The sequence below is a fragment of the Hetaerina americana genome, unplaced genomic scaffold (assembly GCF_022747635.1).
Source record: "Hetaerina americana unplaced genomic scaffold, ioHetAmer1.1.p SCAF_3, whole genome shotgun sequence".
Lineage (NCBI taxonomy): Eukaryota > Metazoa > Arthropoda > Insecta > Odonata > Calopterygidae > Hetaerina > Hetaerina americana.
The window spans coordinates 73,583,267-73,600,422 of NW_027286874.1; the positions used below are offsets into that span (position 1 = coordinate 73,583,267).

Here is a 17,156-nt window from a genome sequence, read left to right on the forward strand (position 1 = left end):
GACATTTTTTCAATTATCTGCTTAATTCAAAACCAATATTTTGAAATATCATCATAAAATAAAGGATTTCTTTCTGAAGGTAGAATGCATAACAGAAGGCTGTACACTCGTAAGTGATTCTCACAGGAGAGGCGCTAATGAATGTATGATGCTTGCGAGGTGTCATTCTCATGGCCCATTCATGAAGTGCTTGTGGTTACCTATAACTTGTTGCTATCATGAAAACCACTTGGAATCAACTCATTTTTAATTTTAAGAGTACCCAGAGAAATTGCTCAGATAACATTAGATATGTGGTGTAATTCTTTGGTGCTGAATTACCATACTTAGGGTGGGCCTTGATTTTTCTCCCTATAGGTACCAAGAAGAACCCAGTCTATTCTGCTAAAATTTGGTGAAAAACATCATATTCTGGAAATTATAATACATAAAAATATCACTTTATTAATATGCAAACAATTCATATATAATCATTACCCTTAATAGCTTATTTTAAGTACTGAATTCAAAATAAAACTTAACAGAAGGTCAGCATGTATGTTTCAATGGAGGAGAGAGAGCCACCTTAGAGAACATATGTAATTCATCATGATGACAAGAACTCCATGGGAATTTGAGAAATTGATGATAATTATCTGGCATTGTTCCCGACATTTTAGGGTATGAACAAAACTCCATGACTAGAGCTGATTTTGTAGGGCGAGATATTCTGAAAAAGTGAAAAATACAATGAGCGTAGAATCAGAAACAAATTTTCAATGAAATCATAACATTTACATTTCAAAAATTTTTGACATTTTCATTTACTACTACACATATTCAAATTCAAGACATTAACATGGGTGCAATTTACTTGATGTCAAATAGACTTATGTCAACATCAATATGAAAGGTAAGATATTAGTCTTTACAAATCCTTCAACCAACTCTAATACCTGTAAAAATCTAACCATCAATCATTTTCATCATAAATATGTATAGTCAAGTGGCAAATATATTTTGAACTTCTGGGCTTCCTATAATGTCACTTTACCAGTACATTGAGAAAATAGAGCAATTTACTTGTGATACACCTACCTCTTAGCTCTACCTTATTTATGACAGGATAAAACTTTTATAATTTCCTGCACTTAAAACTTATTTTAACTCACACTAAATTAATTACAGACCAAACATTTCTGAGATCAACAATATATTTACCAATTTGTACTGTAAAAGGTCCTACAATTGTATTGTCTCGGTACATGCCATATTTTTAACATTTTAAGCAAAGTGTACTGGTTATAAAGATAATGAATAAAAAGTGGACTAATAACAATTTTAATTGATAATTCAGAATAATTATTTCAATCATTAAAAGCCTTGATGCTTCAGAGCATTCAAAACAACTGTGTAATTCCTATTCCTAGCATAAAAACAATGACTATGTTAAACACGATTGCATCAGTAACAGACCCTCATATTAGAGTAACAGATTGGTGTAGGAGAAACTGGCATTAGTCCAATTCCAGTTAATAGTACTAATAATTAATCTTTAGCAACATCAGATGGAAAAACCAAATGAATTTACTTTAGCATCACTCCTGCTCATTTAATTGCAATATTTCTAATTGATATTTTAGGCTAACTATGGATTGCCATAAAAATTCCTATAAACAGGCCAATTACTTCCAATGATACATTGACAACACAAAAGGAATGTTCATAAAAATACAAGGTTGCTGCTAATTGATTAATCCTCTTAAATAGCCCTAGCAATATTACATCTTTTTTGTTATACTTTTTTTAAATTTAGACTTGACTGACAAGTGTGAGATAGAAGGCATTAGATGGCTTCAGGTTAACTTTTAATTCAAGTTTATATTTTAAAATAGTGATCACATTGCCAAGTATGTAATGCCATGAAGTGCTACAGAACATAATTATTTAAAAAACAGTATTGACTTACCTGCTTAAAATTTTGTTCTTCATTTTGTTACAAATAGCCATTGTCACATCAGGCAGAGTTATAAGCATAAAACTGAGATGTATACATCTGTTTGCCACTTGAAGAAGTATTTGGTTAAAGTCCTCCTTTTTCTTTATACGGCTATTATGCATAACATTGTAGTTTGTAATGACAATGCTTTCAAGATTAATGCACTGGGAAAGCGATACCAATAAAGCTTTGATCTGATCAAAAATATAAGGCTGGTCTAACCTGTATTAAAAAGATAAAAAATAATCAAATGCATTCCATTGCTGAAAAAACTTGCTAAAATCTATCAATGCGCAAAAATACTCTGTGCTATGACAATAAAAAATGAAAAAACAAGAAAATGTGGTTAATTTCCATTCTTAACAATTGTTGTTGCTACAAGATCAGGAAGTTTTATGTTCTATAAAACACATTCGGTGTTACCATTTATAATAATTACTGTAATAACAATAAGAAACAAAAAACTCAAAGCATAGTAAACTATAACAAAATAACTATCTTTTACAATCCTGCTGATGAGTAACCGCAAAAGCAGACCATTCATTTGTATGAGGTACCTTCAAATTCTAAAGCCTAAAAATATTTTCCTGGCATACTACTAACATCAAAAAATTGTTTGTTGAAGTCGATGGTCCTCCACTTCTCGGTTCTTCATCGGTCTTCTTCAAGGTTTGTCCAGACTGGAAGCAGTTGTACCAACGAAAACAATGTGGCTGACTCATAGATTCATTGCCAAATGCTTAATATTGTCCTTTTTCATAAAGATAGTGCAAATTGTTGATGGCACTTGATTAAATTTGTGCACTAAATTAGCCGTGCTCACACCTTGTTTTCACTTTTCAATGATTTTACTTTTCATTTCTAAGGTTATTTTCATTCTTATATGGCTGTCTTCATGTGGCTTTTTCTTTGGGAACATTTTTAAAACAATGAACAAACTATTATTAAAATTGGCACAAAAAAATAACAAATAATATGTCTGAACACAAGCTCGGAAAAATGTGTCATCATTAGTGACACTAAAACGCTAGCGGAACAAGTGCTAAACACTAAGTAAAGCAGCAGCTGCCATGTAATTATTCTGAGAATACCCCTCTCCTGGTCACTCTTTAAGCAAAAAGTCGCTCGCTAAGCGAGTGGATTTTGGGCAAAATTTTTCCGCTCATTATGCAAATCACTCAATATGCAAGGTTCCACTGTATACTCCCATGAAGATATTCTTACCTGAAGTGCTTCAGAGCTTGGCAGTTGGAAAGTGCAACCACAATGTCTTTCACATAGCCACAGTAACCTTTGGTGCCAAGATTCCTGAACCTCAGGCTGGTTAAATTCTTGCAATTTAATGTCACCTGTGTAAATTATAAAAATAAAAAAATCTCAGTATTTAAAAGAAATAACTTAGTTCTTGTCCACACTTTTCAATGATATACTTTGATCAGATTCAAGGCTTGCATACCATTATCAAGTGGGCCATAAAGGTAAAAGGGCACTGAATGCCCTAAACCTACATTAAGAGGAAATGGGAGGGACAGGTACAGAGGGAAAAGGTGACTGATAGATATAAACCAACTAGTTCAACAATTCTGAACCAAGTTATTAACAAAAGGTTAAGATTTCAAAATTACCCATAATTAGGCACCTTTCTCACAAGCATGTAAAAGAAGAGGCTAATATTCAGAGAAGTGCACAAAACCTATTAAATGCTTGGCTGACTATTATTGAATTACTATTTTGTATTATAATTTCATGCTATGTCATTTTCATGGCTTAATATGCAAGCATATGTGGTGCAAGTTGCATGAGTTGATGCCAGTATTGTGTCAGCAATAGCCATTGAAAGCTTACACATGCTCAGTTCATCTACAGAAACAATGGATGTGGAAAGTTTTGTCAGAACAAATCATCAGCTGAGGCCTACGTAGTTGTAGATCTTACTTTAAAAAATTTCTAATTTTAACTATTCCAGTATGCATATTTTCCATGCTATTATTATTGTACAGCATAACAAAGCCATGCTCAGTTTGATAACCAATGCCGATGTACAAAGGCACAGCATAAGCGGGTGTAATGACTTGAGGACAATTACTCACAACTTGGCTATGTTTGCTAAGAACCCTTGTTATGCTGTCATCAAATTCCTGAAAGCATTACCAAGAAAATTATGGGAAACAGAATATTTGTGGTCATTTAAATCTTAACTTAATCAGTTTCCGTGTGAACATAAATTCTACACAGTGAACGAATTCATGCTCTCTCTGTTGATAAATAATTTTATTCTTATGTACACTGTTACTGCTCCTGTTTACTGTTTTCTTTCTTATTTGACACTATCATTTCTATTCAAACTCCAATTGAATATGTTTTTGTGTCTGTCAGGAATATTTGCAAGCAAAGTGATGAGTTCCATACATTTCTATTCGGAACTAATAAACATCAACCAATTGCAGAGTCTGCTCTTTCCTATATATTTATTCAACGACTTAATGGGGCAAGATTGAGACTTTATAGTCCCTTCTTCCACCTTACCCTTAGACACTACATTGAAGACAATTACATACACCCAAGCCCTAGGTGGAGAAAGACCCACCAAGGCGGGAATCGAACCTGCGACCTTTTGGCAGGCAGGCGAGGACATCGCCCCACCGCCACCAGCATTCTATAGCACAGCCAGAAGATGGTTTAACTTAAAAGTCTAATTCAAAGGAGGGTAAACTCAGGAGCTCCAGTCACTGCTCTCATGGAAGTAAGCATTAACATTTCTATTCTCCATCCAATAATAGCATAAACATCATTATCAGAAATATTGATGATTTTATGGGATGATGATGGCAACAGAAATATTGCACATGAGAAATGTTTGTGAGCGGTGGGTTCCCTGGAACCCAATGTGAAATCATGATTATCTTGTGACAATTAATGTGGTGTTTCTCATCCTCCCTCTAGTCCTGCTCTACTCTCACATGAATTTTTTCTATTCCCAAATAAGAAAAAACAACTTCAAGGAAGCCATTTTTTCAACATCAGAAGTAGGTGTACGTGAACTGAACACATTCCAAATTTCAATGGCTACCGCTCATGCAATACTGGGGTCAAATGAATCAAACTTGTGCCTCACATATATGTGCATTACATTTACATATATAACAACAATATAAATTTAAAGTAAATTTTTCCACAATAATTGTATGCCAATAAATAATTTTATACAACTCTTTACTGAACAGTCCACATTGAAATATGATTTCAGAAGGGTTTCCTACCTGATGAAGGTATTGGATGGAAAAATAAGGTGAATTGAGGCTTACCCACATTGATAAGGCACTAAATCCATGATTTAAATTTTTGGATTGAACATTACAAAATTCACCTGACTTTTCTCACTCATATTATGAATAAAAAACCATAAACACAGTAATCAACCCAAGGGTCGGTTTTGGTAGTAGTAGTATTTAGGGGAGGCAACCGACTGCGGAGGTCATTTGCGCCAAAGGGGATGGACAGGAAAGGATGAAGGGTGGAGAGAAACCCGGCATCGGCATCAGTCTACTCTTTACGAAAGGCACCAAGGGGTCCGCAGCTTAACGTCCCATCCGATGGACGGCGTACACACTCAAAATGCCCTCCACAAAGCACCTCAAGTAGGGATCGAGATACCTCTGAAAAATATTCAACACCGCCGGGATTTGAACCCGAGCCCTCTGGGTGGGAAGCCAGTACGATAGCCACCGCACCAATCCCCTCGGTTTTGGTAGGTGATGGTAGAGTTCACCCAGTACTAAGCCCAACGGCGTGTGAAATTCACACATCAGGGTATGGGGGCCAGTTCCTTTCCCTGTGCCAGTTATGGTTTCCCAGGAAGACCTGGTACCCGAAAAATCACATAGCTTGGGTGAAGCTGCAGGTGCCCAGAGTGCCTTGCCCAGGAATCGAATCCGGGACCCTCCAGTCAGCAGTCCAACACTACCCCCTGGACTACTGCTACCCATTATGAATAAATGACACTGTTTTGACCATTACTCGGTGGAATTTCTCAATTGGGTACATAACAGACACAGAAAATTCCACATAATATTTATTGACGACCATAGTTTTACCCGTGTGGTATCATCAGCACCTCTCTGTTATCTATACAATATTACAAAGAGTTTCTTGGTGAACAAACATTATTCCCCTAAGATATAAGCAGGCTAAATAATTGAAATGCAAAATAATTCTCCGAAATGACTTAAATGCATGAATGGCATTAACATAAACCACTCAGATCTAAAAAAAACTTACCAACTTGAACTGATGCAATGACCTCAGATTTGTTATCGAGTCTATGGTCAAACATTTCAACGTGGGCCATACTGATATGGCTGCAATGTAAGGAATCCATGTTCCAAAGTGGCATAATACATCATAACTAGATGGGAGTGGACTGCAAAAGAATTTTCACAACACATATGATACTGCATAAGAAAACCTTTTTCAAATTAAACAAAATTTCAGGCACTTATGAATGATCCTTAATGGAGAAATGAGTTTTGTTTTGCTTTCTGAACATGTTTTGAGAGGCCTGAAAATTTGATTTGGTATGAAGCTTCACATTAACTGATCACATGTTAATATATCCCAATACTTACAATGGGTTCATAGAACAGAAGTCATACAGAAGTAAATGAGAAAGTAGATATCATAAAGGGCATAACACTTTCAAAACAAAAACCTAAAATCTGAAATGAAACTATTTAACTCTGTCTGCAAAGCCTCAAATAACATGTGATCCCACAAGAAATATGGTTCTTATAAACAGCGTTTTTAGTCATATCCTATGTTGCATCTTCCACATCTCACCCTCCATGAAGCACCCATTAATGTCAGTAATTTTTACAGAAATTATGTGAAAAATTAAACCTTCATACCAAATATCGGACGGATTCCCAACTTCAAATAGCTCCAAGGAATTAAGGCTAAGCATTTCTGATAGTTTCTTGCTAACTTGAGCCCTTTCAGTATGGGGTACAATCCCATGGTCTCCTACATCCAACTGCTGAGAATTGGTGGCTAAAAATTAAGGAAATAGTTTGGTAAGTCTTAAATAATAAGACTATTGTCTTTAGAAAAAGCACATTCTATCCATATTAACTCTACATGAAGTTAGAATAACATATTCATGTATAAATATGACACCGAAATATGGCACTGAAAGAACAGTTTGTTTTCAAATGGAGGGGTCAAAAAGTATTATTTCATTGAAAATCAGGCCCCCATAACTTTTAATTAGAATAGGTGAAGATGCGTTTGTGATAACTAGGGTATGATGCTGCATTCCCTGATGGAAATTATGGTAAACTATAAAAACAGACTAATTGATGCTTTCAACTAGAAAGTATATGACATGGATCATACACCATTGGGGCGCAGAAAAATAGCTGTAAATAAGAATGCTCTAAGTAAAGCAGACAAAAGGAGTGAGGAATTAGGAAGTACTGATGAGAATATGAGAGGGAAGAAAACTTCTAAGAGAGATCAAAAGAGAAAAATATCTTAATCAGGTCATACATTACATGAAAATTACTAGCTGAGAGGAGTCACAGAGGAAAAAAAATTGAAGCTAAGAGATAAAGGAAAAGGAGGAATTCGAATGCTTGTTGAGATAAGACATGGCAAAAGTTAGAGAAAATGAAAGACAATTCTCATGATTAAGTGCGATGGAGACTATACAATTTAAACCTGTCGGTGAACAGTTCCACTTAAGGGAGATGGAGAGAGAGAGATGGGAATATTGAGGATGAAATTAATAGGTTAAGAGAACAACAAAGAAGTCTGATGAGAAGTGGGCAAAGAAGTTCATGGAATAGATCAACACTTGCATGAGGGAAAGTAATTGTACATAATGGTAATAAGTATTTATGGAAGGAAGCAAGGAAGTGAAGGATTATAGAGCACACTATGGCCAAATTAAAAATTGCACGAAAAGAAGACAGTGGAAGAAAATAAAAAAACAAAGGGATTTGCAGATAAGGGAAACAAGAATTCCATTCCTCGTTAATCATAGACGATGAATGTTATATTTCCAAGGCATGCTGAATCAATACAGCCATCATAAGGTAAAATGCCTCCAAAAATAGGAGTAAAATATTCATCACACTGACCAAAAAACAGCAATAGATAGTACCGGGAAAATTTTTATTATGTTTTAATTATAAGCAAAAAATAAGATTCAAAAACTCAAAAATTCATTCACTAAAATTTTATGACCTATTTGCTACTGGTGGTGCCTTGGAAAATTTCTGAAATCAAGATGGGAAACAAATTAACTGAACAATGACATTTAAAACAGGAATAATATCAAGAGCAATACACAAACAAGACCACTGTAACCAAGTCGACAGTGTGAGAGGTGTGATATTGAAGAGATTTCAACATGAGAAAGGGGTCCTTACACATAATATTTTTTGTCATATGAACACAATTCTTTATGGGAATATGATTATATTCCTGCATCAATGTTCTCCAACTTCCTCCCTCAAGCTGTGGTTTCACAGCTCCCTTCAAAGTTGTCCTCTCATAATATACATTTTACATGCATGCCAGCTAAACTTAAGGTCTCCATTTCAAGTCTCACCAAGAGAATTGATATTTAGTGCATTTAAACTTAGGTACATTATCTTCTGGGAAACCTGATGAGAAGTCAAGGTGGCTTTAACAGGATTTCAGTAGGTACACGAGTCACCAATGGTATAGCAGATCAAAAAGCAAAAAAGAATTCCCAAACAAAGAATTTGACCATGCAGCCAAATATTAAGCTAAAATCGACAATACGAGGGACTACTTGACCTTCACTGCATTATTGATAGACCCCTTAAGTAAACATTATGACACCTTCATCTGCGAGAGACTCTCTATCTCATACTACCCACCAATTTTAGTCTTTAACACTCACCCTTTTCAATCTTTGGTAAAACACATGGTGCCACAGCCAGTTTTTTCAAAGTATTAAGGGATCTGAGGGCCAGCCATAATTTTTCCAGAGAGAAATAATCTCCACAATAATGTACTCCACATATATTTATTTCAACTAGATACTCTGATGATCCAATAGCAGCATTGACCCAAGAATTGAGCCCCTGAAAAAAGAAAAAATAAATTGAAATCATGGTTACTGAAACAGTTAAAGTAAAAAGAGCATGCATTTGACACTTATTTACCCTCACGACAAATATTGATGCTATAACTAGCACGAGAATCTAAAATCAGTACCAACCATGGAAAATATATTGGTGAGGATAGCAAACTTCTTCAATTTTGGTGCAATTGCAATTAATGGAGGAAAGTTCACTTCTTTCTCACCCGAAGACATGTCTATTACAAGCTGTGAAACAGGTAGCTCACTGCGGATTGTGGCAAAGTCAGTTGAATCAATTACAATACTCTTGAGATTTGTTGAAATTATGTTGAAATGAGGTGTGACCATCTCATTTCTCCATGGTATCTGGCTGTAAGCATTGGTCCAAAGGCATTCCCAAGCCCTACATAGAATAGAAACATATCAAAATACGTAGGCTTAAAAAATGCCAAATTTCTGTAGCAACCTACACCAAACCTGATGCAAGTGAAATACCATGAATATGGTTAGTTAATCTGTGCATGATAGAGAAAATTTCCTCTGAATCAATAAATGCAAAAAGGACAATATAGTATTTCCACCTATTGGATCCACCCTTTTTACCACATTGGCCCAAATATATTGTTAAGTTTTCTCCCCCAAAATTTACCTCTAAAATTCTCTGCACCATACATGTATTCAACTACAGGTTCCAAGGATATGAAAAATCTGACTTATACAGATTTTTACTAACAAACAGTTATTGGGAAGCCACCATCAGATGGACCATGTCAACTGCATCACTTAACTATGCAAAATTAAGATGAAAAATCCTGACCCAGTGGATCACCTAGAAATAAACAATTTCTGAAAATTTGTAGGCAAACTGACTCTTAAGTAAAAAATATGACTCACGTAATGCTTTACAATACTCAAATATTCACCTAGTCTTTTAGAATAAAATGTATGCAGCTACTACTTTCAGAAGGCATATTCGGGAAGTTTTTAAAATATTACAGCAAAATTCAGTATACGTTAAAAAACCAAATGTGTTTTGCCCACTTAGGCACTACCTATAAACATACCACTACCACAGTTATTAATTCAAAGGTTGGTTTGATAGGTGAGGGTAGAGCTAACCTACCTGTAATACTAAGGCCAACGGCATGTGAATTCCACACATTAACAGGTTAATATGGGGGGGCCAGATACCTTCCCTTTGCCACCTATGGTTTCCCAGGAAAATCCGACTCCCAAAAAATCACACAGCTAAAGTGAAGCTGAGGGGGCCCAAAAGTGTTCCCTGGGAACGAAACCAGGCCTTATGGTCGGTGGCCCACATGCCTACTAGACTACCACATCTCCCTATAAACATTCATAAAAGTCGAAATTTGTTTGTTTCTTAGTCTTCTATGGGCTTTTATAATACCATTCAGCACATTCACATCAAATTTGACAAGATTATAATTCAACATCTCGAAAAATTATCTTCAATGGCCTCCATGCCCCCAACCTCCACTAAAGACTACACCATTGAAGAAGAGGAAACCTACATTTAACTTATACTTCTACTTGATACAACAGAGTACTTGGATTCCATTGTCAAAAGAAAGTAAAATATTGATACAGATTTTTCTGTTCAGCATTCTATACTGTCATATGAATCCTCACCAAACTTTCCACGAATATTCTGGACATAGCTTTCTCTGAGTGCCTAAATTGCTTTGGGAGACCTAATATCTAGGTATGTTGGTGAACTCTACCATAGCTATTTTCAGTATTGATCAACCAATTGGGGCATTTTCTTATTACTGAACTGTGTATTCATTGATTAACTCGCTAGTGTCTTTCACTCACCTATCAACAAATATGAATAGGGAGGAGGATTATAAGAAACATTAATATAAAATTAAGGCAAAGAACCATTGGGGCAATTGAAGTTATAGAGAAGGAGAAATGCATATATGGAGAGGAATTTCCTTGACAAAGAAAAATTTAAAACCCAATTTAAAAAATGCGAAATAACTGAGAAAAGATTAGAAAGAACAAATTATACGAGTTGTTAGAGATTTAAAAAGAATAAATTATCAGCAACTCGAGGGAAGGTAGGGAGAATACAAAGAAAAAAATACACACAGAAGTTAATACTCTGATAGATGTCGACTAGGAGGTGAATTAGACAAACACATTATTGAACTTCTTTATCACTGGATATTTAATGATGTAAAATTAAAATTTTGTTCCAATATACATCAATTTTCAAAGAAATCATAATTAAATACATATTAATAATATATAATAATGATCATTACCTCTATTCAATGGAACATTACCAATTAAATTTCAATGGGTATACCAGCTAGTTTTATGAAATAATTAGAAAAATAAGGACTAGAACAGTAAAATTTCGAGCAAGAATTTAAAACCCCACAACTCTAAAATGATCCTACTGTCTAAAAATAGGAGCAAGAAAAGGAAAGTAGAGAATCGAACTTCGGAGACATGACATTATAGTGGTCTTCTTTTCCCCCAATCTTAGAAGAACTTTGGTAGCAATTCCAAAAGAGATTCAAGGCGACTTAACATCATCCATAGATCCCTTTGCTTACCCCTCCATTGCAATTGATTATACCCTACAGTATATGCAGCCCCTAACTCAAGATTTCAAAAAGAAAAGAAAATATTGCTAAGGGTCATGATACCTGATCGTGGCTTCCAATTTTTTTGTTGTACTCTTCTTTTGATTTATCTATGCAAAATCTCTAGTTGACACATTGAAATTTTCATTTTACTGCCACTGAGTACACATCCACCTGCATGCTAATTTTATCATACCCATCAAAATCACAGCACACACATAATTTTATTTGTTAGGTCTTGCACGACTGAGGAGATTTGCAGCACAATTGCTCAAAATTTTCAATATGCTCTCTCCACTGATGATGAGGATTTGACTCTTAAGGGCAAAGGATTTGCTCCATTGTGGAAGAGACCCTTGAAGCATCTCGACCATATACAATAATTTTCATCCATAACCTCACCCATTGTGGCAAGCCTTTACTGGGACATATGGTGGTTGGGTCCTTAAGGGGTCGGCAGTTAGGTGCCAATGTGGCCAATGTTGATAGGGACACGGGGCTGGTACATCTCTAGGGAAACAGGCATATTAAGCGCATTATGCCACAAAGTGACAAACTTCTGCTGTACTAGTGGAAATGCAGGGTTAACTCGAGAACTATCAACAATTATAATAATAAGAGAAAAACTGACAGTAGTCTCTGCTAAAAACATTCTCAGGCACATTTAAATGTGCCCACCAAAAAGTATTTAAAAAAAATGTTTTTGAAAATGCAAACCAACCTTTGAAATCCACCACAGTTGAGCCAAAAGTGCTTCAACATTATTCCTAAAGATTCTTCTATGTTACGATTGGCCTCCGGGTTTTTAGCATAGGAATTTTGCCAAGCAATCAATGAATTCAACTTTTTTGAGCCAGATAAATGTTCACCGGCACTTGTCTACATGAAATTAGAAAAAGAAGAAAATAAGAACATTTGAAATGTCCTAAAAAGAAAAGTTTAAATTTCAAAACCAATCCATGTTTTCACTGAGACGTGCATAAAGAATCTAAATTATCAATTAACAAACACAATTCCACAACTGAGCATGTATACCTTGGGCATTGGCAATCGTGAAAAGGATGGATCAACTTCTACTGTAAGATGAGTCAAACTATGGCAGAAGCCATAGAGTTCTCGGGCAGCAAGACACCAAGGATGAGGAAGGCGGACATGTAAACGCTCCAACCCAGCCAATGTCATCCTTTCATCAGCTGGTAGTTCTGACCAGCATATATCTCTTGACTTACTTCTATCGTCATCTTGCCACGCCCATGACAATTCTCTCAACTACTTGATTGAAAAAATGTCACATTAGTAACAAATCTCTGATCTTCAACTTTCAAATGCTGCACTTGCATTAAAGGCTGGGCCAACTATGTAAAGAAGATTGTCATGAGTGCGTACAGAAGAGTGGGATTCTTCTCAAAATTTGAAAATTTTATCGTTCCATTGCACCATATGATGATCATCTGAACAAAAGCAAAGCACCACTGAGATTTTTTAATAATATTTAGAGGACAATATTAAAATTGACTGAAGTTCTTCACTTCATTTTCCTAAATGGTATTTAAAAATTAGCAAAAAGAAATTAAACAAATAATAAATGGCAACCTAAATCTAATTTTTTTTACGTAGCAGTAATCATGAATAAAATACTGAAATACATACACACAGAAAGTGCTTAATTGATTCTGCATACATATAAAGCAATTTTGCAGAAAAATGTTTGACTCCAGCCATAATTCAAAATATGTATGCTTGTCAAATATTGTAATATTTTGCAACTTGTTCAGAAAAGGTAAAACTACAAAAATATTACCTTTATAATGTACCTTAATTATATGCTTTGGAATGAAAAATCTTAACATCGCTCATTCACATGTTCTAGATAAAAATTTTAAGTATGTTTGAGGACACATTTGAAAAATCTAAAAATCAATCAAGAAATATACACCTTATTAAACTCGTCCACATAAGAGTTTAATGGGACTTTGGATCGGAGGGAAACCAAAATTAGGAATTGAGAAATGTATCTATAATATACAATACATTAAGGTCTAAGGAGACATTTTGTGGTTCTCAACTATTTTCAAAATAAATATATATTTGTATAGTTCAATAACATTTTCTTGTCAACCTACCTATGTTTTGACTCTTGCAATCTTTGATAATGGCATTGTGACAAAACCTAGTCGGGTCAACGTAAAAAAATTCAGCGGGAAATACATAAATTTTATTTTGAAAATATTTATCTAAAGCAGACAAAAGTGAGATTTGTACATCAAACTGTCCCATCCGATGGACAGTGTACTCACTCAAAGTACCCTCCACAAATCACCTCAAGTAGGGATTGGGATACCACTGAAAAATATCTGCCACCTCTGGGATTCAAACCCGAGCCTTCTGTGTTTGAAGCCAGTACAATAGCCACCGCACCATCCCAATCCACCCCTTATTTTATGCCAATACTCTACCAATAGTTCAGTCTGGATTTTACTCCTTAGCCCCCTCCCATTCCACCTTACTTCCCCACATCACATTCCTACTTCAGTGACCACCCATTATCTCATGCTACTCAGTCTCAGTTATGGCAACCATTTATACTACGTGCACCTGCTTTTAGTGTTACATATGGTCAAAGACCCTCCACTGAACGATCAAAGCCTCATGAGTTACCATTTCCATGTTCATCCCTCTCCCATTCCATTATCCCAACTTTCTCCCTACTTCATTATCATTGACCAAAAAAATCCCTCAAAAATACTATTCCGGAGTGGAAATCATCTCAGGGATTTATAATACATGAAAGATCTCATAAAAAATAACACATTTTTCCAAAACCTCTTCAATAGCATGTTTATCAAGTAAACAAAATGATTTGCACTTGAGTGCCTTCATTCCAAGAGTAAATAATCACCATAAAAACTGCAGAAATGAACATGAATGTTAGGCAGAAGTAGAGTTTACCTAAGATGAAACCCCATACAGAACATGAAAATCACACATATGGGTAAGAGGGGGGCACTTCCTTCCCCTGTGCCACCTGTGGTTTCCCAGAAAGACCTGGTACCCACAATATCATACAACCACGTTTATGCACTCAAGAGGCACGACCCATATTCAAACCTGGACCCCCTGGTTAGTAGCCCAGTGCTCACTGGGCAACCACAACCCCTAAAACAATCACTAATAGTAATTTCAAAAATTCAGTCACATTACCTGGTTGGACTCCTTTAATATTTTTGAGAGGTTCATCACTGACATATTAATATTCATTACATTCAAACTGAAAAGGTTTGATAGGTTCTTCGTCATTAGCAGAACTTTTGATGTGGGTATGCAGTGGCTTGAGTTAATGCTTAAGGAGCGAATAAGTTGCCGTCGCTTCCGAAAATAAAATCCAATGTGATCCAAACAATGTTCCTGACACTCGAGTGAAATTTCAACATCCCTGTTGAAATAATTTCATTGTTAAGTTGAAAAGAATGATGGCACCAACGAAAGTGTTTCAGAAAATGCAAAATAAACTTAATATTACTCTACAGTTCGGAAAATAAGATTTTTATGCGAGAGCATCAATTCACAATCAGGTTCACTAAAATTATAAATTATTGGATTTTCCTGGTGTCATTTTTCTTAGCGCCAAAATTAATACATACAAATATATTTGTACAATTATATAATGCACAATTTATGGCTACAAAGCGAGTGAAATTTAAATGAAGACTAAAATTCCCACTGAGACTGGAGCATGAAAACCAGGTGCATGAGGGAATTAAAACTAGGAACTGCATAATGTAATACTTTGGCTACATAAAGTTCTTATTCACATCACTACTTTTTGAGACAAAGAGGAAGGATTACCCAGAAGCGTTGGATAAAATTCACATAAATTATAGATAAGAGCTGGTACTTCATAAAAACTGACAGAAATAAGATAAGGTAAATGCAAACATGATGTCAACATCTATTTAGAGGAATATAAGTTTAAATTGAAAAAATCAGACTCAGTAAGAGGTACATTTGCATCTCATTTCTCTTACATATTATGTAATCAATTTATTTTACTGTACTAAATATAAAACAAGCTATTTCTCTTGTGTTGAAATTTGGTACCCAAAGTTATATAGTCTCTGACAGCAGGGAACAAGATATGCAGCCATCCAGTAGCTTATACAAATATGTTTGTATGTTGGCCATATTTTCTAACATACATTCTCAGGAAACACTGTTGAATCTTAAAAGACGAATAATGTGAAAATCACACTGAGGTGACTACGATTTTTTATTAAATGGTTTAATAAACAGATATAATGTCAACAATGTAATTAATGAATCTGTATTTTTGCTACCGTAATTCATGCGAGAACCCCAGCTAATGGAAACAAATCTGTAGTTGTATATCAGTCTACAGCTAATAAAGAAACGATAAATTGTGGGCATGGTAAACAACAGTAGTATACCACTCACAAATTGACGAGGAGCTAACACGGCTCAGGATGGTCAGCTTGACCAATATTAGCGTCTTTATACAATGATTGCACAAATAAAACTGGATGACACCAAGGAGCATTTCATGACATTTTCCAGAAATGCAGAAGACTAATTGCACATCAAATTAAAATGTAAATGTTTTACTCTAAGACTATAAGTATTTAAATGAACCAATCTATAATAATGTTTTGTGCGTTAAAACATACATTGCTGGAACAGACCACTCCAAGGATTAGTAACTGCCGGATCTCTTGTCGACATTTAAATTAATAATATATTCCAACATATTTCTATGCTACCGGGGATAATAAACTCCCGAAATAACAGTACAAAAATCACACTTGACTATTACCACTTACCTACACAACCTCCTGTCCAACAAAATCCTATCAAACCGCCGACAAACTTTTGAGAGAGAAATCTTATCCTTGGTATTTAAAAATTGAAATATCATAACCAAAACTTCATCACTAAATGATATGAGGTATGACACCCATTCGTCGTTCGTGTTCTCCTGGGCCATGACGTACCAGTTGTCCCTGAGTTCTCAGACAAGACACTCAACTGTACCTTGTTGAACTCTGAATAAACTTAAGCTCTACAATGCAAAATCACAATTGGAAAGCGTTTGCATGACTGCCAAAGGGATATGTTATGTCAATATGTTAAGAAGTTGAGGATTCATTCCTTTTATAAATATGCGTAAATCGATGTTTGGATTCAATTCGGAACGCCTATCCAGACGCATACTCTAGCAAAACGCTTAACACATAGAAATTTAAACCACACCGAATGAACCGGTTCGCTCGTAATCCATTTTCATATTTCCTGCCACTTGCAACATTTACATGACTTCAAATTCATCCCCCCTTCGCTTCGTATACGTGTGCCCACGGTGGTGACTTCAGGAGTTAACAATAGCTGAGGAGTTGCTGAAACGCGAAAGTGGGTAAAGCGCATTGAGAAGGATATT

General features: G+C 35.4%; 1 protein-coding gene across 2 annotated transcripts; it reads right to left on the reverse strand.

Annotated features, from left to right (window-relative positions):
- Positions 1–500: 500 nt before the first annotated feature.
- Positions 501–17,057, reverse strand: LOC139690327 (uncharacterized). 2 transcript variants are annotated; one of them, XM_071587720.1, is made up of 11 exons: positions 16,543–17,057; positions 14,909–15,140; positions 12,743–12,976; positions 12,429–12,586; positions 9,228–9,492; positions 8,907–9,090; positions 6,883–7,024; positions 6,257–6,398; positions 3,203–3,327; positions 1,949–2,200; positions 501–709 (listed from the first exon to the last, which is right to left on the reverse strand). In XM_071587720.1, the coding sequence occupies exons 1-11, from the start codon at positions 16,704–16,706 to the stop codon at positions 529–531; spliced, it is 2,079 nt and encodes a 692-aa protein (XP_071443821.1). In that variant the 5' UTR covers positions 16,707–17,057; the 3' UTR covers positions 501–528. The 2 variants fall into 2 exon arrangements, with proteins under 2 accessions (XP_071443821.1, XP_071443822.1); XM_071587721.1 differs by lacking the exon at positions 16,543–17,057 and having other exon boundaries at positions 12,743–12,979; positions 14,909–15,017.
- Between the last annotated feature and the right edge of the window lie 99 nt (positions 17,058–17,156).